Here is a 25,088-nt window from a genome sequence, read left to right on the forward strand (position 1 = left end):
CTCTGTCTGGTCTTGGTCGGTGCCCTGCAGCATTCTGTATGTTTTGTAGTAGAGAGACCTTAAAGCCAGTGTAATGTGTTCTCTGTCTGGTCTTGGTCGGTACCCTGCAGCATTCTGTATGTTTTACAGTACAGAGACCTTAAAACCGGTGTAATGTGTTCTCTCTGTCTGGTCTTGGTCGGTGCCCTGCATAATTCTGTATGTTTTACAGTACAGAGACCTTAAAACCGGTGTAATGTGTTCTCTCTGTCTGGTCTTGGTCGGTGCCCTGCAGCATTCTGTATGTTTTGTAGTAGAGAGACCTTAAAGCCAGTGTAATGTGTTCTCTGTCTGGTCTTGGTCAGTACCCTGCAGCATTCTGTATGTTTTGTAGTACAGTGTCAAGCCTTGGTCTTAGTATTTTGTGTTTTAGTTTATTAGTTAGTCAGGCCAGGGTGTGACATGGGTTTATTGTTTGTTTTATTCTTAGTGGGGTTTTTTAGTTATTGGTATTGTAGCTGATTAGGGGTGTGTGTTACATAGGTTGGCTGCCTGAGGCGGTTCTCAATGAGAGTCAGGTGATTCTCGTTGTCTCTGATTGGGAACCGTATTTACGTAGCCTGGGTTTCGCTTTGTATTTCGTGGGTGATTGTTCCTGTCTCTGTGTTAGTGTTCACCAGTCAGGCTGTAATAGGTTTCACGTTCCGTTTTGTTGTTTTGTATTTATTCGTTATTTCATATATAGTTTCGTTATTTGTTTTCACTAATAAACATGAGTAACAAACACGCTGCATTTGGGTCCGACTCTCTTTCGACAAACGAAGAACGTCGTTACAGAATCACCCACCACTCTCGGACCGAGCAGCGTGTCAACAGGCAGGAGCAGCCCAAAGAGGAGCAGCCCAAAGAGGAGCCGCGTATTAAGGATTTCTGGACATGGGAGGAAATCCTTGACGGGAGAGGACCCTGGGCTAAACCAGCGGAGTGTAGCCGCCCAAAGGTGCAGCAGGCGAAGAGGAAACAGGAGCTGGAAGGAAAAGGACCCTGGGCTCAGTCTGGTGAATATCTCCGCCCTAAGGAGGAACTAGAAGCGGCTGAAGCGGAGAGGCGCTGGTATGAGGAGGCAGCACGGCGACGTGGATGGAAACAGGAGCAGCCCAGAATGGAGTACAGTATGGATATTACGACGTGGGAAGAAATAGACAGGTGGGCGGCCGACCCAGAGAGAGTGCCGGAGCCCGCCTGGGATTCGCTGGAGCAGTGCGAAGAGGGCTATAGGAGAATGGAGTCGAAAAAAGACACGGCGGCGCAGAGCGAAGCCCCAAAATTTTTGGGGGGCTAGAGAGACCGGGCAGGCACCGTGTTATGCAGTGGTGCGCACGGTGTCCCCAGTGCGGGTGCATAGCCCGGTGCGGTATATTTCAGCTCCGCGTATCGGCCGGGCTAGATTGAGCGTCGAGCCAAATGCAATGAAGCCGGCTCTACGCATCTGGTCCCCAGTGCGTCTCCTTGGGCCGGCTTACATGGCACCAGCCTTGCGCTCGGTGTCTCCGGTTCGCCTACATAGCCCAGTGCGGGCTATTTCTCCTCACAGCACTGGCAGGGCAACCGAGAGTATTCAACCAGGTAAGGTTGGGCAGGCTCGGTGCTCAAGAGCTCCAGTGCGCCTGCACGGTCCGGTCTATCCAGTACCACCTCCACACCCCAGCCCTCCGGTAGCAGCTCCCCGCACTAGGCTTCCTGTGCGTGTCCTCGGCCCAATACCACCAGTGCCAGTACCACGCATCAGGCCTTCAGTGCGCCTCGCCTGTTCAGCGCAGCCAGCGCTTTCTCCCTCTCCTGCGCTGTCGGAGTCTCCCGCCTGTTCAGCGGTTCTAGAGCCTTCCTCCTCTACAGCGCTGCCGGAGCCTCCTGCCTGTATGGAGCAGCTAGAGCTGCCAGTCTACATGGAGCAGCCAGTATTGCCAGCCTGCATGGAGCAGCTAGAGCTGCCAGTCTGCATGGGGCAGCCAGAGCTGTCAGTCTGCATAGAGCAGCTAGAGCTGCCAGTCTGCATGGGGCAGCCAGAGCTGTCAGTCTGCTTGGAGCAGCCAGAGCTGCCAGCCTGCATGGAGCAGCTAGAGCTGCCAGTCTGCATGGGGCAGTCAGAGCTGTCAGTCTGCTTGGAGCAGCCAGAGCTGCCAGCCTGCATGGAGCAGCTAGAGATGCCAGTCTGCATGGGGCAGCCAGAGCTGTCAGTCTGCTTGGAGCAGCCAGAGTTGCCAGTCTGCATGGAGTTGCCAGTCTGCATGGAGTTGCCAGTCTGCATGGAGTTGCCAGTCAGCCAGACTCTTCCAGATCTGCTATTCAGCCAGACTCTTCCAGATCTGCCAGTCAACCAGACTCTTCCAGATCTGCCAGTCAAACAGACTCTTCCAGATCTGCCAGTCAGCCAGACTCTTCCAGATCTGCCAGTCAGCCAGACTCTTCCAGATCTGCCAGTCAGCCAGACTCTTCCAGATCTGCCAGTCAGCCAGACTCTTCCAGATTCGCCAGACAGCCAGACTCTTCCAGATCTGCCAGTCAGCCAGACTCTGGCAGATCTGGAAGTCAGCCAGACTCTTCCAGATCTGCCAGTCAACCAGACTCTTCCAGATCTGCCAGTCAGCCAGACTCTTCCAGATCTGCCAGTCAGCCAGACTCTTCCAGATCTGCCAGTCAGCCAGACTCTTCTAGATCTGTCAGTCAGCCAGAGTCTTCTAGATCTGCTATTCAGCCAGACTCTTCCAGATCCGCCAGTCAGCCAGGATCTGCCAGATCTGCTAGTCGGCCAGGATCTGCCAGTCGGCCAGGATCTGCCAGTCAGCCAGGATCCGCCAGTTGGCCAGGATCCGCCAGTCAGCCAGGATCTGCCAGATCTGCTAGTCGGCCAGGATCCGCCAGTCGGCCAGGATCCGCCAGTCAGTCAGGATCCGCCAGTCAGCCAGGATCCGCCAGTCAGCCAGGATCTGCCGGATTCAACTGCCTGGCTGGGCTTCATCTTAGTACTGGGCTTTTTCTCAGTACTGGGCTGCCTCTCAGTGCTGGGCTGCCCCTCAGTCCCGAGCTGCCCCTCAGTCCCGAGCTGCCCCTCAGTCCCGAGCTGCCCCTCAGTCCCGAGCTGCCCCTCAGTCCCAAGCTGTCCCTCAGTCACGAGCTGCTCCTCTGTTATGTAGGGTTCTGGATGAGGACTATTCGGCCATGGTCGGCGGCGAGGGTGGATCATCCCAGGACGCGAAGGGGAGGAACAATGACATTTATGAAGTGGGGTCCACGTCCGGAGCCGGAACCGCCACCATGGACAGACGCCCACCCGGACCCTCCCTATGGTTTTGAGGTGCGTTCCACCTTAGGGGGGGGGGGTTCTGTCACGCCTTGGTCTTAGTATTTTGTGTTTTAGTTTATTAGTTAGTCAGGCCAGGGTGTGACATGGGTTTATTGTTTGTTGTATTCTTAGTGGGGTTTTTAGTTATTGGGATTGTAGCTGATTAGGGGTGTGTGTTACATAGGTTGGCTGCCTGAGGCGGTTCTCAATCAGAGTCAGGTGATTCTCGTTGTCTCTGATTGGGAACCGTATTTAGGTAGCCTGGGTTTCGCTTTGTATTTCGTGGGTGATTGTTCCTGTCTCTGTGTTAGTGTTCACCAGTCAGGCTGTAATAGGTTTCACGTTCCGTTTTGTTGTTTTGTATTTATTCGTTATTTCATGTATAGTTTTGTTATTTGTTTTCACTAATAAACATGAGTAACAAACACGCTGCATTTCGGTCCGACTCTCTTTCGACAAACGAAGAACGTCGTTACAGAATCACCCACCACTCTCGGACCGAGCAGCGTGTCAACAGGCAGGAGCAGCCCAAAGAGGAGCAGCCCAAAGAGGAGCCCGTTACATACAGAGACCTTAAAACCGGTGTAATGTGTTCTCTGTCTGGTCTTGGTCGGTACCCTGCAGCATTCTGTATGTTTTACAGTACAGAGACCTTAAAACCAGTGTAATGTGTTCTCTGTCTGGTCTTGGTCAGTACCCTGCAGCATTCTGTATGTTTTACAGTACAGAGACCTTAAAACCGGTGTAATGTGTTCTCTCTGTCTGGTCTTGGTCGGTACCATGCAGCATTCTGTATGTTTTACAGTACAGAGACCTTAAAACCGGTGTAATGTGTTCTCTGTCTGGTCTTGGTCAGTACCCTGCAGCATTCTGTATGTTTTACAGTACAGAGACCTTAAAACCGGTGTAATGTGTTCTCTGTCTGGTCTTGGTCGGTACCCTGCAGCATTCTGTATGTTTTACAGTACAGAGACCTTAAAACCGGTGTAATGTGTTCTCTCTGTCTGGTCTTGGTCGGTACCCTGCAGCATTCTGTATGTTTTACAGTTTACCAAAGTCTTTCTTGGTTAGACCAGACAGGAGAGCATTACAGTAGTCCAGCCTGCTTGTAATAAAAGCATGGATGATTTAAACAGTATAACATGACCAGACAGGAGAGCATTACAGTAGTCAAGCCTGCTTGTAATAAAAGCATGGATGAGTCTGTCTGTATCAGCCTGAGAGAGAAACGGCTGCACCTTGGTAATGTTCCTCAGGTGGTTGAAAGCTATTTTGGTCACATTCCTAAAGTGTGATTACAGAGTTCAGAATCTAAAATAACACCTAGGTTTTTTACCTGATGATTAATCTTTGTTGCCTGTGATTTCAAATGTGCGGCCAGATTCTCTCTCTGTGCTTTGGCTCCAACAATAATAACATTGGTCTTGTCTTGCTTTAGCTGGAGGAAGTTGTGAGCCATCCACGTTTTTAAATCATTAATACAGTCTAACAATTTATCCGTGAAGCTAAAATTAAAATCAATGCTGTGCTTTCTGATAACCCTGCCAAGTGGTAACATATATTAACTGGACAGTACTGGACCCACAATGGAGCCTTGTGGAACACCACATGTGACATCATAGTCAACATCGTCGTTTGCAGCACTTAAATCCAAGAACAGAGAACTGTTTGGTATATGTGTTGGTTCTAAGATAAGTTACCACTTTAACTATGGTTGTCTCTGTGCTTTGGTGGGCACGAAAACCAGAATGCTTAAATTGTGATATAATTTTCCAGGGAAAATAATTCCACAGCGACTTTGCATGGTAGGCTAGTACACATATCATCAAACTTCTAGTCAGGCCTTGACTGATACCCAGTCTAATGTTGAATATTATCTCTGAAATATGCTGCTAACTCATCAAATTTACATGTGGAGGAAAGTTCACATAGGTTTGCTGGAGGTAGGATTTATCAGGCCATCAAATGTTGAGAAGAGCAATCTCTAGTTATTCTGATTATTAGTGATCAAGTTAGTAAAATGAGTCCATCTGGCATTTCTAATGGCCTTGTTATATATGATGCTCTCTCATTTCTAATGGCCTTGTTATATATGATGCTCTCTCATTTCTAATGGCCTTGTTATATATGATGCTCTCTCATTTCTAATGGCCTTGTTATATATGATGCTCTCTCATTTCTAATGATGGCCTTGTTATCTATGATGCTCTCTAGTTTCTAATGGCCTTGTTATATATGATGCTCTCTCATTTCTAATGGCCTTGTTATATATGATGCTCTCTCATTTCTAATGGCCTTGTTATATATGACGCTCTCTCATTTCTAATGGCCTTGTTATATATGATGCTCTCTCATTTCTAATGGCCTTGTTATATATGATGCTCTCTCATTTCTAATGGCCTTGTTATATATGATGCTCTCTCATTTCTAATGGCCTTGTTATATATGATGCTCTCTCATTTCTAATGGCCTTGCTATATATGATGCTCTCTCATTTCTAATGGCCTTGTTATATATGATGCTCTCTCATTTCTAATGGCCTTGTAATATATGATGCTCTCTCATTTCTAATGGCCTTGCTATATATGATGCTCTCTCATTTCTAATGGCCTTGTAATATATGATGCTCTCAGAATGTCATAATGAACCTGCAACTTTGACTTCCACTTTCCCTCTGCCATTCTGCAATTTCTCTTTCATTTATTAGTTTCCTTACTCATTCAAGGGACTCTCCATTTGGATGTGACCGTTTTCGACTTTACTGGAGCTAAGGCACCAATGTTTGCAATTGATTTACAATGTTTTTATTTAATAAATGTTTGTACTGGCAACAAGATAGTAAAAAATCCCCAGTGGTGATCAGATAAAGCAACATCAATAGAGGATATGTCAATAGAAAACCCCTTGGTAATAACCAGGTCCAGAGTATGGCTGTGGTTATGGGTGGGCCCAGTAGAAAGCCCCTTGGTAATAGCCAGGTCCAGAGTATGGCTGTGGTTTTGGGTGGGCCCAGTAGAAAGCCCCTTGGTAATAACCAGGTCCAGAGTATGGCTGTGGTTATGGGTGGGCACAGTAGAAAGACCCTTGGTAATAACCAGGTCCAGAGTATGGCTGTGGTTATGGGTGGGCCCAGTGGAAAGCCCCTTGGTAATAACCAGGTCCAGAGTATGGCTGTGGTTATGGGTGGGCCCAGTAGAAAGCCCCTTGGTAATAACCAGGTCCAGAGTATGGCTGTGGTTATGGGTGGGCCCAGTAGAAAGCCCCTTGGTAATAACCAGGTCCAGAGTATGGCTGTGGTTATGGGTGGGCCCAGTAGAAAGCCCCTTGGTAATAGCCAGGTCCAGAGTATGGCTGTGGTTATGGGTGGGCCCAGTAGAAAGCCCCTTGGTAATAACCAGGTCCAGAGTATGGCTGTGGTTATGGGTGGGCACAGTAGAAAGACCCTTGGTAATAACCAGGTCCAGAGTATGGCTGTGGTTATGGGTGGGCCCAGTGGAAAGCCCCTTGGTAATAACCAGGTCCAGAGTATGGCTGTGGTTATGGGTGGGCCCAGTAGAAAGCCCCTTGGTAATAACCAGGTCCAGAGTATGGCTGTGGTTATGGGTGGGCCCAGTAGAAAGCCCCTTGGTAATAACCAGGTCCAGAGTATGGCTGTGGTTATGGGTGGGCACAGTAGAAAGCCCCTCCAGGTCCAGAGTATGGCTGTGGTTATGGGTGGGCCCAGTAGAAAGCCCTTGGTAATAACCAGGTCCAGAGTATGGCCGTGGTTATGGGTGGGCCCAGTAGAAAGCCCCTTGGTAATAACCAGGTCCAGAGTATGGCTGTGGTTATGGGTGGGCCCAGTAGAAAGCCCCTTGGTAATAACCAGGTCCAGAGTATGGCTGTGGTTATTGGTGGGCCCAGTAGAAAGCCCCTTGATAATAACCAGGTCCAGAGTATGGCTGTGGTTATGGATGGGCCCAGTAGAAAGCCCCTTGGTAATAACCAGGTCCAGAGTATGGCTGTGGTTATGGGTGGGCCCAGTAGAAAGCCCCTTGGTAATAACCAGGTCCAGAGTATGGCTGTGGTTATGGGTGGGCCCAGCAGAAAGCCCCTTGGTAATAACCAGGTCCAGAGTATGGCTGTGGTTATGGTGGCTGCCATTTAAACAGTATAACATGATGCTCTGGTCTGGTGGCTGACATTTAAACAGTATAACATGATGCTCTGGTCTGGTGGCTGACATTTAAACAGTATAACATGATGCTCTGGTCTGGTGGCTGACATTTAAACAGTATAACATGATGCTCTGGTCTGGTAGCTGACGTTTAAACAGTATAACATGATGCTCTGGTCTGGTGGCTGACATTTAAACAGTATAGCATGATGCTCTGGTGGCTGACATTTAAACAGTATAACATGATGCTCTGGTCTGGTGGCTGACATTTAAACAGTATAACATGATGCTCTGGTCTGGTGGCTGACATTTAAACAGTATAACATGATGCTCTGGTCTGGTGGCTGACATTTAAACAGTATTACATGATGCTCTAGTGGCTGACATTTAAACAGTATAACATGATGCTCTGGTCTGGTGGCTGACATTTAAACAGTATAACATGATGCTCTGGTCTGGTGGCTGACATTTAAACAGTATAACATGATGCTCTGGTCTGGTGGCTGACATTTAAACAGTATAACATGATGCTCTGGTCTGGTGGCTGACATTTAAACAGTATAACATGATGCTCTGGTCTGGTGGCTGACATTTAAACAGTATAACATGATGCTCTGGTCTGGTGGCTGACATTTAAACAGTATAACATGATGCTCTGGTCTGGTGGCTGTCATTTAAACAGTATAACATGATGCTCTGGTCTGGTGGCTGACATTTAAACAGTATGACATGATGCTCTGGTCAGGTGGCTGACATTTAAACAGTATAACATGATGCTCTGGTCTGGTGGCTGACATTTAAACAGTATAGCATGATGCTCTGGTCTGGTGGCTGACATTTAAACAGTATAGCATGATGCTCTGGTCTGGTGGCTGACATTTAAACAGTATAGCATGATGCTCAAAAGACCCAAAGTCACCAAATGAAACGTACTGACAGCATTAAAAATAGAGGTTGCCCCCCCTCACACACACACACACACACACACACACACACACACACACACACACACACACACACACACACACACACACACACACACACACACACACACACACACACACACACACACACACACACACACACACACACACACACACACACACATATAAACAGCTACAACCTCAATCAGCCACAGATCTCCTGCTCTGATACGTCTCTCTGTGAACTGCATCACCTCTGTCCCTCTGTCACACATTTTACACGTATATTTAAAAATATATATATTTTGGTCATTTAGCGACTTACAGTAAGTAGTGAGTCATTTAGCAGAAACACTTGTCCAGAGCGATTTACAACCATGAGCGGATACATGATTGAACTTTTCCAAGCACCGTTCTCTACTAACTGAGCCACACGGAACACAGACACACAAACTGAGCCAAACACACAGACACACATTCAGAGAAACAGACACACACAGACACACACACACACACACACACAGGTCATTTTTCCAACAATTGTTTACAGACAGATTATTTCACTTATAATTCACTGTGTCATAATTCCAGTGGGTCAGAAGTTTACATACACTAAGTTGACTGTGCCTTTAAACAGCTTGTTGAATTACAGAAAATTATGTCATGGCTTTAGAAGCTTCTGATAAACTAATTGACATCTGAGTCAATTGGAGGTGTACCTATGGATGTATTTCAAACACAGTGCCTCTTCATTTGAAATCATGGGAAAATCAAAAGAAATCAGCCAATCACCTCAGAAAGAAATTGTAGACCTCCATAAGTCTGGTTCATCCTTGGGAGCAATTTCCAAATGCCTGAAGGTACCACATTCATCTGTACAAACAATAGTACGCAAGTATAAACACCATGGGACCACGCAGCCGTCATACCGCTCAGGAAGGAGATGCGTTCTGTCTCCTAGAGATGAATGTACTTTGGTGCGAAAAGTGCAAATCAATCCCCGAACAACAGCAATGGACCCTGTGAAGATGCTGGAGGAAACAGGTACAAACGTATCTGTATCCACAGTAAAACGAGTCCTATATCGACACAACCTGAAAGGCCGCTCAGCAAGGAAGAAGCCACTGCTCCAAAACCGCCATAAATAAGCCAGACTACGGTTTGCAGCTGCACATGGGGACAAAGATCGTTCTTTTTGGAGAGATGTCCTCTGGTCTGATGAAACAAAAATAGAACTGTTTGGCCATAATGACCATCATTATGTCTAGAGGAAAAAGGGGGAGGCTTGCAAGCCAAAGAACACCATCCCAACCGTGAAGCACGGGGGTGGCAGCATCATGTTGTGGGGGTGCTCTGCTGCAGGAGGGGCTGGTGCACTTCACAAAATAGATGGCATCATGTGGAGGGAAAAATTACGTGGATATATTGAAGTACAATCTCAAGACATCAGTCAGGAAGTTAAAGCTTGGTCGCAAATGTTCTTCCAAATGGACAATGACCCTAAGTATACTTCCAAAGTTGTGGCAAAATGGCTTAAGGACAACCAAGTCAAGGTATTGGGGTGGCCATCACAAAACCCTGACCTCAATCCTATAGAAAATTTGTGGGCAGAACTGAAAAAGTGTGTGCAAGCAAGGAGGCCTACAAACCTGACTCAGTTCCACCAGCTCTGTCAGAAATGGGCCAAAATTCACCCTACTTATTGTGGGAAGCTTGTGGAAGGCTACCCTAAATCATTAAGAAACATTTGGCCCAAGTTAAACAATTTAAAGGCAATGCTACCAAATACTAATTGAGTGTATGTAAACTTCTGACCCACTGGGAATGTGATGAAAGAAATAAAATAGAAATAAATCATTCTCTCTACTATTATTCGGATATTTCACGTTCTTAAAATAAAGTGGTGATCCCAACTGACATAAGACAGGGAATTTTTACTGCGATTAAATGTCAGGAATTGTGAAAAACTGAGTTTATATAATTTTGTCTCAAGTGTATGTGAACTTCCGACTTCAGCTGCACGTATTCTGTGTGATGTGCATTCAGAGTTCTAAACACTTAAAACACCAGTCAAACACCTGGTTGAATCAGTCATTATAATTGGGCTGTATGTTGGGGTGTATGAATGTATCTAACTACACATTAAACACTGAGACCTGTTGGGGTGTATAAATGTATCTAACTACACATTAAACACTGAGACCTGTTGGGGTCTATAAATGTATCTAACTACACATTAAACACTGAGACCTGTTGGGGTCTATAACTGTTCCTGTGGTGTTTGAAGTCTTCACTGCAGTAGACTGGATCAGCTCCACTGTCCCTCACTCATCTCTCTCTCCTCTCTCTTTACCTAGTGACCCTGATCATCAGAACGTCATGGTGTTGGAGGTCTTCACTGTAGTAGACTGGATCAGCTCCTCTGTCCCTCACTCATCTCTCTCTCCTCTCTCTTTACCTAGTGACCCTGTTCATCAGAACGTCATGGTGTTGGAGGTCTTCACTGTAGTAGACTGGATCAGCTCCTCTGTCCCTCACTCATCTCTCTCTCCTCTCTCTTTACCTAGTGACCCTGTTCATCAGAACGTCATGGTGGATGGAAAAAGATGCTCTCTTCAGCAGCAGTGAATAACCACAACCCTGTCAGTCCATCTCTTTACTTCTCCTTTCTCTTCTCTTCTCTCTCCCTCCTCTTTTCGTAACCAACTGCGGCCTTGACCTCCAACAGTATCAGCAACAGAGAGGTGTGAAGTTTCCACAACAGAGAGAGTCAGTTTACCATGTACTTCTCTTTAGATGCTGCGGCCTTGACCTCCATCAACAGAGTTAGAGTTAGTTTATCATGAGAACATACAGACACCACTGACTGGAACTATCAACAACAAGAGTTAGTTTATCATGAGAACATACAGACACCACTGACTGGAACTATCAACAACAAGAGTTAGTTTATCATGAGAACATACAGACACCACTGACTGGAACCAGCTGACAGTATCAGTTGTAAAGACGTCATTACTACTAACAGAAGGAAAGTTGTAGTGTTGTGTCCATGATGAATGATGTAAAGGCTTCAATGTGTTTTATATTTAACTGCTCTGTTATATTCTGTTTGTTCATGTGAAATTGGGAAGTGTATTTTTCTACAATGCCGCTGTGTGTGTTTATCTTGAGCAACACCGTCGCCAACTTGTCAAATAAAGCTTCCTAAAATGTGTTAGAAAATGTGTCAGTTTGTCACTTCACTTAGAATTCCCCGAAGTCTTGCGATCAGATCACTGTATCACTAACCCTAATGTACAGACTGAGGTAGGTCCAGATCACTGTATCACTAACCCTAATGTACAGACTGAGGTAGGTCCAGATCACTGTATCACTAACCCTAATGTACAGACTGAGGTAGGTCCAGATCACTGTATCACTAACCCTAATGTACAGACTGAGGTAGGTCCAGATCACTGTATCACTAACCCTAATGTACAGACTGAGGTAGGTCCAGATCACTGTATCACTAACCCTAATGTACAGACTGAGGTAGGTCCAGATTACTGTATCACTAACCCTAATGTACAGACTGAGGTAGGTCCAGATCACTGTATCACTAACCCTAATGTACAGACTGAGGTAGGTCCAGATCACTGTGTCACTAACCCTAATGTACAGACTGAGGTAGGTCCAGATCACTGTATCACTAACCCTAATGTACAGACTGATGTAGGTCCAGATCACTGTATCACTAACCCTAATGTACAGACTGAGGTAGGTCCAGATCACTGTATCACTAACCCTAATGTACAGACTGAGGTAGGTCCAGATCACTGTATCACTAACCCTAATGTACAGACTGAGGTAGGTCCAGATCACTGTATCACTAACCCTAATGTACAGACTGAGGTAGGTCCAGATCACTGTATCACTAACCCTAATGTACAGACTGAGGTAGGTCCAGATCACTGTATCACTAACCCTAATGTACAGACTGATGTAGGTCCAGATCACTGTATCACTAACCCTTTCTTGAGTTTGTAGTAATAACATGTTCCACTACTGAAGACATTGTCTCTAATCTAGTGGAGTAATAACATGTTCCACTACTGAAGACATTGTCTCTAATCTAGTGGAGAAATAACATGTTCCACTACTGAAGACATTGTCTCTAATCTAGTGGAGAAATAACATGTTCCACTACTGAAGACATTGTCTCTAATCTAGTGGAGTAATAACATGTTCCACTACTGAAGACATTGTCTCTAATCTAGTGGAGTAATAACATGTTCCACTACTGAAGACATTGTCTCTAATCTAGTGGAGAAATAACATGTTCCACTACTGAAGACATTGTCTCTAATCTAGTGGAGTAATAACATGTTCCACTACTGAAGACATTGTCTCTAATCTAGTGGAGTAATAACATGTTCCACTACTGAAGACATTGTCTCTAATCTAGTGGACTAATAACATGTTCCACTACTGGAGACATTGTCTCTAATCTAGTGGACTAATAACATGTTCCACTACTGAAGACATTGTCTCTAATCTAGTGGAGTAATAACATGCTCCACTACTGAAGACATTGTCTCTAATCTAGTGGAGTAATAACATGTTCCACTACTGGAGACATTGTCTCTAATCTAGTGGAGTAATAACATGTTCCACTACTGAAGACATTGTCTCTAATCTAGTGGAGTAATAACATGTTCCACTACTGAAGACATTGTCTCTAATCTAGTGGAGTAATAACATGTTCCCCTACTGAAGACATTGTCTCTAATCTAGTGGAGTAATAACATGTTCCCCTACTGAAGACATTGTCTCTAATCTAGTGGAGTAATAACATGTTCCACTACTGAAGACATTGTCTCTAATCTAGGTTGAGTTAGTAACATGTTCCACTACTGAAGACATTGTCTCTAATCTAGTGGACTAATAACATGTTCAACTACTGAAGACATTGTCTCTAATCTAGTGGAGTAATAACATGTTCTACTACTGAAGACATTGTCTCTAATCTAGGTTGTAGTATTAACATGTTCCACTACTGAAGACATTGTCTCTAATCTAGTGGAGTAATAACATGTTCCCCTACTGAAGACATTGTCTCTAATCTAGTGGAGTCATAACATGTTCTACTACTGGAGACATTGTCTCTAATCTAGTAGAGTAATAACATGTTCAACTACTGAAGACATTGTCTCTAATCTAGTGGACTAATAACATTTTCCACTACTGGAGATCTGGGTTGTGCCTTTAAATTTCTAGAAAATGAACGACTAAGGAAGTATGTTTCACTTCTCTTTGTGACTTCTCTAAACCCAAACCCGGCCTGGTCTGATGGGTCTGTTTTGCAAGCATTCCCCGAAGTCTTGCGATATTGTGCCTCTGGGTTTAGAAATTTCTGGTGAGTATTAGCAGCAACAGAGCAGGTTTGAATCCTAAGCAACATGCCAACACATTGTTTGAAGTACGGGTTAGGGTTAGGGTTAGCTACCGTAGTAGGTCAAAGCTGTGTGCTGGAAAACCTTGGTAGAGCATGGGTGTAGAAGGCATTGTGGTGCTCGTGTGAATTTATTTTCTTTTTCGGGCTAAAGACCACTGCCTACTTCCCACTTTAAACATATTTTATTTGTTGTAATTAAATACAGAGCCTTCAGAAAGTATTCATACCCCTTGACTTATTCCACATTTTCTTGTGTTCCAGACTGAATTCAAATGTATTATTTCTCACCCACCCCACAATGACATCACAATACCCCATAATGACATCACAGTATCTCACAATGACATCACAAAACCCCATAATGATATCACATTACCCCATAATGATATCACAATATCTCACAATGACATCACAACATCCCATAATGATATCACAATATCTCACAATGACATCACAATACCCCACAATGACATCACAATATCTCACAATGACATCACAATACCACACAATGAAATCACAAAAACCCACAATGACATCACAATACCACACAATAACAAGGTGAAAACATGTTTTTAGAAATGTAAAGTTCTTGAAAATGAGGTACATATATATCGAATTCACACCCCTGATTCAATACATTAACTCTGTACCCCCTGTATATTGTCTCGCTATTGTTATTTTACTGCTGCTCTTTAATGTAATTTTTATTTCTTATTCTTATTCGTCTTTTTAAAACTGTATTGATGGTTAAGGGCTTGTAAGTAATCATTTCATGGTAAGGTTGAATACGGCGCATGTAACCAATAAAATTGGATTTGATGTTAGAATCACATTTGGCAGCGAATAGTGATTACAGCTGTAATTATTTCTGTCTCTAAGAGCTGTGAGTATTTCTGTCTCTAAGAGCTGTGAGTCTTTCTAGGTAAGTCTCTAAGAGCTGTGCGTCTTTCTGGGTAAGTCTCTAAGAGCTGTGAGTCTTTCTGGGTAAGTCTCTAAGAGTTGTACGTTTTTCTGGGTAAGTCTCTAAGAGATGAAAGTTTTTCAGTCTCTAAGAGCTGTATGTATTTCTGTCTCTAACAGCTGTGAGAATTTCTGGGTAAGTCTCTAAGAGCTGTAAGTATTTCTGTCTCTAATAGCTGTGAGTATTTCTGGCTCTAAGAGCTGTGAGTTTTTCTGGGTAAGTCTCAAAGAGCTGCACATTTTTCAGTCTCTAAGAGCTGTAAGTATTTCTGTCTCTAATAGCTGTGATAATTTCTGGGTAAGTCTCTAAGAGCTGTAAGTATTTCTGTCTCTAATAGCTGTAAGTATTTCTGGGTAAGTCTCTAAGAGCTATAAGTATTTCTGGGTAGGTCTCTAAGAGCTGTAAGTATTTCTGTCTCTAATAGCTGTAAGTATTTCTGGGTAAGTCTCTAAGAGCTATAAGTATTTCTGGGTAAGTCTCTAAGAGCTGTAAGTATTTCTGGGTCAGTCTCTAAGAGCGGTAAGTATTTCTGGGTCAGTCTCTAAGAGCTTTGCAAACCTGGAAGTCTTGTCATAGATTTTGAAGCCGATTTCAGTCAAAACTGTAGGGATTCAATATCGTCTTTGAAAGCAACTGACTGATTAAAGCAGGTATTTTCATCTGGTCCAGTCTGTGTTAATATCCTCTCTCAGCTGGTCCAGTCTGTGTTAATATCCTCTCTCAGCTGGTCCAGTCTGTGTTAATGTGACTATCCTCTCTCAGCTGGGCCAGTCTGTGTGACTATCCTCTCTCAGCTGGTCCAGTCTGTGTTAATATCCTCTCTCAGCTGGTCCCGTCTGTGTTAATATCCTCTCTCAGCTGGTCCCGTCTGTGTTAATATCCTCTCTCAGCTGGTCCAGTCTGTGTTAATATCATCTCTCAGCTGGTCCAGTCTGTGTGACTGTCCTCTCTCAGCTGGTCCAGTCTGTGTTAATATCCTCTCTCAGCTGGTCCAGTCTGTGTTAATGTGACTATCCTCTCTCAGCTGGTCCAGTCTGTGTGACTATCCTCTCTCAGCTGGTCCAGTCTGTGTTAATATCCTCTCTCATCTGGTCCAGTCTGTGTTAATATCCTCTCTCATCTGGTCCAGTCTGTGTTAATATCATCTCTCATCTGGTCCAGTCTGTGTTAATATCCTCTCTCAGCTGGTCCAGTCTGTGTTAATATCCTCTCTCAGCTGGTCCAGTCTGTGTTTAATATCCTCTCTCAGCTGGTCCAGTCTGTGTTAATATCATCTCTCAGCTGGTCCAGTCTGTGTTAATATCCTCTCTCAGCTAGTCCAGTCTGTGTTAATATCATCTCTCAGCTGGTCCAGTCTGTGTTAATATCCTCTCTCATCTGGTCCAGTCTGTGTTAATATCATCTCTCAGCTGGTCCAGTCTGTGTGAATGTCCACTCTCAGCTGGTCCAGTCTGTGTTAATGTGACTATCCTCTCTCAGCTGGTCCAGTCTGTGTTAATATCCTCTCTCAGCTGGTCCAGTCTGTGTTAATATCCTCTCAGCTGGTCCAGTCTGTGTTAATGTGACTATCCTCTCTCATCTGGTCCAGTCTGTGTTAATATCCTCTCTCAGCTGGTCCAGTCTGTGTTAATATCCTCTCTCAGCTGGTCCAGTCTGTGTTAATGTGACTATCCTCTCTCAGCTGGTCCAGTCTGTGTTAAAATCCTCTCTCATCTGGTCCAGTCTGTGTTAATATCCTCTCTCATCTGGTCCAGTCTGTGTTAATATCCTCTCTCAGCTGGTCCAGTCTGTGTTAATATCCTCTCTCAGCTGGTCCAGTCTGTGTTAATATCCTCTCTCAGCTGGTCCAGTCTGTGTTAATATCCTCTCTCAGCTGGTCCAGTCTGTGTTAATATCCTCTCTCAGCTGGTCCAGTCTGTGTTAATATCCTCTCTCAGCTGGTCCAGTCTGTGTTAATATCCTCTCTCAGCTGGTCCAGTCTGTGTTAATGTGACTATCCTCTCTCAGCTGGTCCAGTCTGTGTTAAAATCCTCTCTCATCTGGTCCACTCTGTGTTAATATCCTCTCTCATCTGGTCCAGTCTGTGTTAATATCCTCTCTCAGCTGGTCCCGTCTGTGTTAATATCCTCTCTCAGCTGGTCCAGTCTGTGTTAATATCATCTCTCAGCTGGTCCAGTCTGTGTGACTGTCCTCTCTCAGCTGGTCCAGTCTGTGTTAATATCATCTCTCAGCTGGTCCAGTCTGTGTGACTGTCCTCTCTCAGCTGGTCCAGTCTGTGTTAATATCATCTCTCAGCTGGTCCAGTCTGTGTTAATATCCTCTCTCAGCTGGTCCAGTCTGTGTTAATGTGACTATCCTCTCTCAGCTGGTCCAGTCTTTGTGACTATCCTCTCTCAGCTGGTCCAGTCTGTGTTAATATCCTCTCTCATCTGGTCCAGTCTGTGTTAATATCCTCTCTCATCTGGTCCAGTCTGTGTTAATATCATCTCTCATCTGGTCCAGTCTGTGTTAATATCCTCTCTCAGCTGGTCCAGTCTGTGTTAATATCATCTCTCAGCTGGTCCAGTCTGTGTTAATATCCTCTCTCAGCTGGTCCAGTCTGTGTTAATATCATCTCTCAGCTGGTCCAGTCTGTGTTAATATCCTCTCTCAGCTGGTCCAGTCTGTGTCAATGTGACTATCCTCTCTCAGCTGGTCCAGTCTGTGTTAATATCCTCTCTAGGCTGGTCCAGTCTGTGTTAATATCCTCTCTCATCTGGTCCAGTCTGTGTTAATATCATCTCTCAGCTGGTCCAGTCTGTGTGAATGTCCACTCTCAGCTGGTCCAGTCTGTGTTAATGTGACTATCCTCTCTCAGCTGGTCCAGTCTGTGTTAATATCCTCTCTCAGCTGGTCCAGTCTGTGTTATTATCCTCTCTAGGCTGGTCCAGTCTGTGTTAATATCCTCTCTCAGCTGGTCCAGTCTGTGTTAATATCCTCTCTCAGCTGGTCCAGTCTGTGTTAATGTGACTATCCTCTCTCATCTGGTCCAGTCTGTGTTAATATCCTCTCTCAGCTGGTCCAGTCTGTGTTAATATCCTCTCTCAGCTGGTCCAGTCTGTGTTAATGTGACTATCCTCTTTCAGCTGGTCCAGTCTGTGTTAATATCCTCTCTCAGCTGGTCCAGTCTGTGTTAATGTGACTATCCTCTCTCATCTGGTCCAGTCTGTGTTAATATCCTCTCTCAGCTGGTCCAGTCTGTGTTAATATCCTCTCTAGGCTGGTCCAGTCTGTGTTAATATCCTCTCTCAGCTGGTCCAGTCTGTGTTAATATCCTCTCTCAGCTGGTCCAGTCTGTGTTAATGTGACTATCCTCTCTCATCTGGTCCAGTCTGTGTTAATATCCTCTCTCAGCTGGTCCAGTCTGTGTTAATATCCTCTCTCAGCTGGTCCAGTCTGTGTTAATATCCTCTCTCAGCTGGTCCAGTCTGTGTTAATGTGACTATCCTCTCTCAGCTGGTCCAGTCTGTGTTAAAATCCTCTCTCATCTGGTCCACTCTGTGTTAATATCCTCTCTCATCTGGTCCAGTCTGTGTTAATATCCTCTCTCAGCTGGTCCAGTCTGTGTTAATATCCTCTCTCAGCTGGTCCAGTCTGTGTTAATGTGACTGTCCTCTCTCAGCTGGTCTAGGTGTTTAGTTCCAGGTGGATCTGATCCATTCTGTGTTAATATCCTCTCTCTCTCCTGTGTTTAGTTCCAGGTGGATCTGGTCCAGTCTGTGTTAATATCCTCTCTCTCTCCTGTGTTTAGTTCCAGGTAGATCTGGTCCAGTCTGTGTTAATATCCTCTCTCTCTCATGTCTTTAGTTCCAGGTGGTCCAGTCTGTGTTAATATCCTCTCTCTCTCCTGTGTTTAGTTCCAGGTGGATCTGGTCCAGTCTGTGTTAATATCCTCTCTCTCTCCTGTGTTTAGTTCCAGGTGGTCCGGTCTGTGTTAAAATCCTCTCTCTCTCCTGTGTTTAGTTCCAGGTGGATCTGGTCCAGTCTGTGTTAATACCCTCTCTCTCTCCTGTGTTTAGTTCCAGGTGGATCTGGTCCAGTCTGTGTTAATATCCTCCCTCTCTCCTGTGTTTAGTTCCAGGTGGATCTGGTCCAGTCTGTGTTAATATCCTCTCTCTCTCCTGTGTTTAGTTCCAGGTGGACCTGGTCCAGTCTGTGTTAATATCCTCTCTCTCTCCTGTGTTTAGTTCCAGGTGGACCTGGTCCAGTCTGTGTTAATATCCTCTCTCTCTCCTGTGTTTAGTTCCAGGTGGATCCGGTCCAGTCTGTGTTAATATCCCCTCTCTCTCTTGTGTTTAGTTCCAGCTGGTCCAGTCTGTGTTAATATCCTCTCTATCTCCTGTGTTTAGTTCCAGGTGGACCTGGTCCAGTCTGTGTTAATACCCTCTCTCTCTCCTGTGTTTAGTTCCAGGTGGATCTGGTCCAGTCTGTGTTAATATCCTCTATCTCTCCTGTGTTTAGTTCCAGGTGGATCTGGTCCAGTCTGTGTTAATATCCTCTCTCTCTCCTGTGTTTAGTTCCAGGTGGATCTGGTCCAGTCTGTGTTAATATCCTCTCTCTCTCCTGTGTTTAGTTCCAGGTGGATCTGGTCCAGTCTGTGTTAATATCCTCTCTCTCTCCTGTGTTTAGTTCCAGGTGGATCTGGTCCAGTCTGTGTTAATATCCTCTCTCTCTCCTGTGTTTAGTTCCAGGTGGATCTGGTCCAGTCTGTATTAATATCCTCTCTCTCTCTCCTGTGTTTAGTTCCAGGTGGACCTGGTCCAGTCTGTGTTAATATCCTCTCTCTCTCCTGTGTTTAGTTCCAGGTTGATCCGGTCCAGTCTGTGTTAATATCCTCTCTCTCTCTCTCCTGTGTTTAGTTCCAGGTGGATCTGGTCCAGTCTGTGTTAATATCCTCTCTCTCTCTCTCCTGTGTTTAGTTCCAGGTGGATCTGGTCCAGTCTGTGTTAATATCCTCTCTCTCTCTCCTGTGTTTAGTTCCAGGTGGATCCGGTCCAGGTGATGTGACCTATGCTGACATCAACCACACTGATAAGAGACAACACAACAGGAGGAGAGGTAGGAAGAAGGGAGAGACCATCAACACTCCCCTCATCTTTCTGGAGTAACTAATATGACCATCAACACTCCCCTCATCTTTCTGGAGTAACTAATATGACCATCAACACTCCCCTCATCTTTCTGGAGTAAATCATATGACCATCAACACTCCCCTCATCTTTCTGGAGTAAATCATATGACCATCAACACTCCCCTCATCTTTCTGGAGTAAATCATATGACCATCAACACTCCCCTCATCTTTCTGGAGTAAATCATATGACCATCAACACTCCCCTCATCTTTCTGGAGTAAATCATATGACCATCAACACTCCCCTCATCTTTCTGGAGTAAATCATATGTATTTACTGTGTTTTTAACAATAGTTGTATGTATCTCACGAGTTGTGACCTGTTTATGTGTTTCTTTCAGAGAACGTTGTTCCAGACCCTGTCTACTCAGCAGTGAAGACAGACAGACAGAGATAGGGGTCAGTAGGTCGTTCCAGACCCTGTCTACTCAGCAGTGAAGACAGACAGACAGAGATACAGGTCAGTAGGTCGTTCCAGACCCTGTCTACTCAGCAGTGAAGACAGACAGAGATACAGGTCAGTAGGTCGTTCCAGACCCTGTCTACTCAGCAGTGAAGACAGACAGACAGAGATACAGGTCAGTAGGTCGTTCCAGACCCTGTCTACTCAGCAGTGAAGACAGACAGAGATACAGGTCAGTAGGTCGTTCCAGACCCCGTCTACTCAGCAGTGAAGACAGACAGACAGTTTTTGTGTGCCTGTGTACATTGTAAATGCCCTGAAGCACTGTGTCTAATGTAGATAATCATTGTACCATATAAACCACTGTGTTTTCCATAACCAAAAATATTGTTGTTTCAGCTCTTTGCAAAAGATGCAAAAACAAAACTTACAAACGGTAAGCATTGAAAAATCTAACAAATAACAGATCTACCACTACTAAGATTGGCTTTACAGCAGTTTGACAGATCAATAACACAATTCAATGTGGATTAGTTGGGTTACTCGAAAAGGTAGATATTGCCATTTTAACAAATTAAATCTGTGTGAACTTTACGTAGAGCTGTATCTGGATCCAGGGACGGAATATACAGACTGATGTAGGTCCAGATCACTGTATCACTAACCCTAATGTACAGACTGAGGTAGGTCCAGATCACTGTATCACTAACCCTAATGTACAGACTGAGGTAGGTCCAGATCACTGTATCACTAACCCTAATGTACAGACTGAGGTAGGTCCAGATCACTGTATCACTAACCCTAATGTACAGACTGAGGTAGGTCCAGATCACTGTATCACTAACCCTAATGTACAGACTGAGGTAGGTCCAGATTACTGTATCACTAACCCTAATGTACAGACTGAGGTAGGTCCAGATCACTGTATCACTAACCCTAATGTACAGACTGAGGTAGGTCCAGATCACTGTATCACTAACTCTAATGTACAGACTGAGGTAGGTCCAGATCACTGTATCACTAACCCTAATGTACAGACTGAGGTAGGTCCAGATCACTGTATCACTAACCCTAATGTACAGACTGAGGTAGGTCCAGATCACTGTATCACTAACCCTAATGTACAGACTGAGGTAGGTCCAGATCACTGTATCACTAACCCTAATGTACAGACTGATGTAGGTCCAGATCACTGTATCACTATCCCTAATGTACAGACTGATGTAGGTCCAGATCACTGTATCACTAACCCTAATGTACAGACTGAGGTAGGTCCAGATCACTGTATCACTAACCCTAATGTACAGACTGAGGTAGGTCCAGATCACTGTATCACTAACCCTAATGTACAGACTGAGGTAGGTCCAGATCACTGTATCACTAATCCTAATGTACAGACTGAGGTAGGTCCAGATCACTGTATCACTAACCCTAATGTACAGACTGAGGTAGGTCCAGATCACTGTATCACTAACCCTAATGTACAGACTGAGGTAGGTCCAGATCACTGTATCACTAACCCTAATGTACAGACTGAGGTAGGTCCAGATCACTAACCCTAATGTACAGACTGAGGTAGGTCCAGATCACTGTATCACTAACCCTAATGTACAGACTGAGGTAGGTCCAGATCACTGTATCACTAACCCTAATGTACAGACTGAGGTAGGTCCATTTCAACTCTAACCCTAACTTCAACTCTAACCCTAACTTCAATTTCAACTCTAACCCTAACTTCAACTTCAACTCTAACCCTTACTTCAACTTCAACTCTCACCCTAACTTCAACCTAACCCTAACTTCAATTTCAACTCTAACCCTAACTTCAACTCTAACCCTAACTTCAATTTCAACTCTAACCCTAACTTCAACTTCAACTCTAACCCTTACTTCAACTTCAACTCTCACCCTAACTTCAACCTAACCCTAACTTCAATTTCAACTCTAACCCTAACTTCAACTCTAACCCTAACTTCAATTTCAACTCTAACCCTAACTTCAACTTCAACTCTAACCCTAACTTCAACCCTAACCCTAACTTCAACTCTAACCCTAACTTCAACCTAACCCTAACTTCAACTTCAACTCTCACCCTAACTTCAACCCTAACCCTAACTTCAACTCTAACCCTAACTTCAACCTAACCCTAACTTCAATTTCAACTCTAACCCTAACTTCAACTCTAACCCTAACTTCAATTTCAACTCTAACCCTAACTTCAACTTCAACTCTCACCCTAACTTCAACCCTAACCCTAACTTCAACTCTAACCCTAACTTCAACCTAACCCTAACTTCAACTTCAACTCTCACCCTAACTTCAACCATAACCCTATACCATATAGCTAAAGGTAATAAGACTACGTTATTGTATTTGCATTTTGGCATACATGCAGTGGACGGTTTGAGTATCTTTGGTCTGGAGACAAATGCGAGTTGGTCCAGGACACAACGACAGGGGATGGAAAGAACTTGTATTGGGCGTCTCAATACGATAGACCCTAAGGGTCTGAATGAAAAATAGTGATTTACTTTGGCTTACCTAGCTGATGGAAGGGGTCATCTTCGATGTAGCAACATGGGTTATTTGGTGGGGGGGAGGGAAGAGGGGAGGTGGTGGGGGCCTGTGGAGAGCCACCCATTATAAATGTTTGTTTATTGTATTATTTATTTATGTTTTCTGGTCCATGGTGGATTTGCCATTGTCTGATAGCACTTATGATTGTCTTTAAAATATGTACTTCTTATTTAATTATTTATTTATTTATGGATCTACTCACTGACCATAAATACGATTGCACTTATTTTTATCATATCCTTGATCTTTTCGTGGCGTGGCTTCACCTTATTTTTTGGATACTTTTATAGCACTTATTTGGAGTTTTCTTTGTTTGATGGTACTCATGATTGTTAAATATGTACTTTTTATTTTTGTATTCATTGGGTGGTTCATACTGTAGACCCTAATCCCTCACCCTAACCCTGGGATCCTCATGCCTTACCCTAACCTCTAGACCCCCATACCTAATCTTAGGTTAACCCCGACCTGTACTCTTATACTTACCCTAACCCTCACCCTAACCTGAATTCTAACCTTAACCCCTAGTTACCCTAATCCCTCACCTTAACCCTGAGACCCTCATGCCTAACCCTAAACTTCTAGACCCTCATACCTGATCTTAATTTAGCCTTGACCTGTACTCTAATCCTGACCCTTACTGTAAACCCAACCTGAATTCTGACCTTAACCCTTAGCTCCTAAATCCTTACCATAACTCCTAACCCAAACCTTATATCCCTAGACCCCCATATCTAATCCGAATCCCTGACTCCCTATATCTATTTTAACCCTAGATCCTCATAATGAACCTTTCCTCCTAGACCACCGCCTGACCTTAACACTTGGCCTCTATTCTTAGTCTAGAATCTCTGGTTTAAATGTCTGATTCTGGTCTTCTTTTACAGTCCTTTTTTTGTCATTTAAAGTATGAATTACACAAGTCTTACCATTTATTTTAAAGGGGTTGCCTGTGCCAGTGCACATCAGATTCGTCTGTCACTTATTGAACATAACCCTTACTTCAACTCTAACCCTAACTTCAACTCTAACCCTAACTTCAACTCTAACCCTTACTTCAACTCTAACCCTAACTTCAACTCTAACCCTAACTTCAACTCTAACCATAACTTCAACTCTAACCCTAACTTCAACTCTAACCCTAACTTCAACTCTAACCCTAACTTCAACTCTAACCCTAACTTCAACTCTAATCCTAACTTCAACTCTAACCCTAACCCTAACTTCAACTCTAACCCTTACTTCAACTCTAACCCTAACTTCAACTCTAACCCTTACTTCAACTCTAACCCTAACTTCAACTCTAATCCTAACTTCAACTCTAACCCTAACCCTAACTTCAACTCTAACCCTAACTTTAACTCTAACCCTAACTTCAACTCTAACCCTTACTTCAACTCTAACCCTAACTTCAACTCTAATCCTAACTTCAACTCTAACCCTAACCCTTACTTCAACTCTAACCCTAACTTCAACTCTAACCCTTACTTCAACTCTAACCCTAACTTCAACTCTAATCCTAACTTCAACTCTAACCCTAACCCTAACTTCAACTCTAACCCTAACTTCAACTCTAACCCTAACTTCAACTCTAACCCTAACTTCAACTCTAATTTCAACTCTAACCCTAACTTCAACTCTAATTTCAACTCTAACCCTAACTTCATTCCTAATTTCAACTCTAACCCTAACTTCATTCCTAACTTCAACTCTAACTTCAACTCTAACCCTAACTTCCTCTAACTAATCTAACCATAACATCAACTCTAATTCAAGCCTAATCTAACCATAACTTCAACTCTAACTAACTCAACTCTAATCCTAACTTCAACCCTAACACTAACCCTAATTTCAACTCTAACCCTAACTTCAACTCTAACCCTAACTTCAACCCTAACACTAACCTCTAACCCTAACTTCAACTCTAATCCTAACTTCAACTCTAACCCTAACTTCAACTCTAACAATAACTCAACTCTAACCCTAACTTCAACTCTAATCCTAACTTCAACTCTAACTAACCCTAACCCTAACTTCAACTCTAACCCTAACTTCAACTCTAACCCTTACTTCAACTCTAACCCTAACTTCAACTCTAATCCTAACTTCAACTCTAACCCTAACCCTAACTTCAACTC

The 25,088-nt window shown here is 44.1% G+C and overlaps 1 protein-coding gene and 1 long non-coding RNA gene across 3 annotated transcripts in view; both read left to right on the top strand.

Moving 5' to 3' along the window:
* LOC135529942 (protein SON-like) overlaps positions 1–11,626 on the top strand; it is a 28,301-nt gene extending 16,675 nt beyond the window's left edge. The window contains exons 1-2 of one of the 2 annotated variants that reach the window (XM_064958349.1): positions 1,329–3,334; positions 10,969–11,626. In XM_064958349.1, coding sequence (XP_064814421.1) covers positions 1,449–3,173 — 1,725 coding nt within the window. In that variant the 5' untranslated portion in view covers positions 1,329–1,448 and the 3' untranslated portion in view covers positions 3,174–3,334; positions 10,969–11,626. Of the gene's footprint in view, positions 1–1,328; positions 3,335–10,968 lie in introns of those variants that run through there. The other variant, XR_010453772.1, reaches the window with a different exon arrangement.
* Positions 1–20,387, top strand: part of LOC135529944 (uncharacterized) — a 43,238-nt gene extending 22,851 nt beyond the window's left edge. The window contains exons 2-3 of the long non-coding RNA XR_010453773.1: positions 19,816–19,896; positions 20,312–20,387. This is a non-coding gene — a long non-coding RNA (uncharacterized LOC135529944). The remainder of the gene's footprint in view (positions 1–19,815; positions 19,897–20,311) is intronic.
* Positions 20,388–25,088: the final 4,701 nt, after the last annotated feature.

This window comes from Oncorhynchus masou, unplaced genomic scaffold (assembly GCF_036934945.1).
Source record: "Oncorhynchus masou masou isolate Uvic2021 unplaced genomic scaffold, UVic_Omas_1.1 unplaced_scaffold_1214, whole genome shotgun sequence".
Classification (NCBI taxonomy): Eukaryota; Metazoa; Chordata; class Actinopteri; order Salmoniformes; family Salmonidae; genus Oncorhynchus; species Oncorhynchus masou.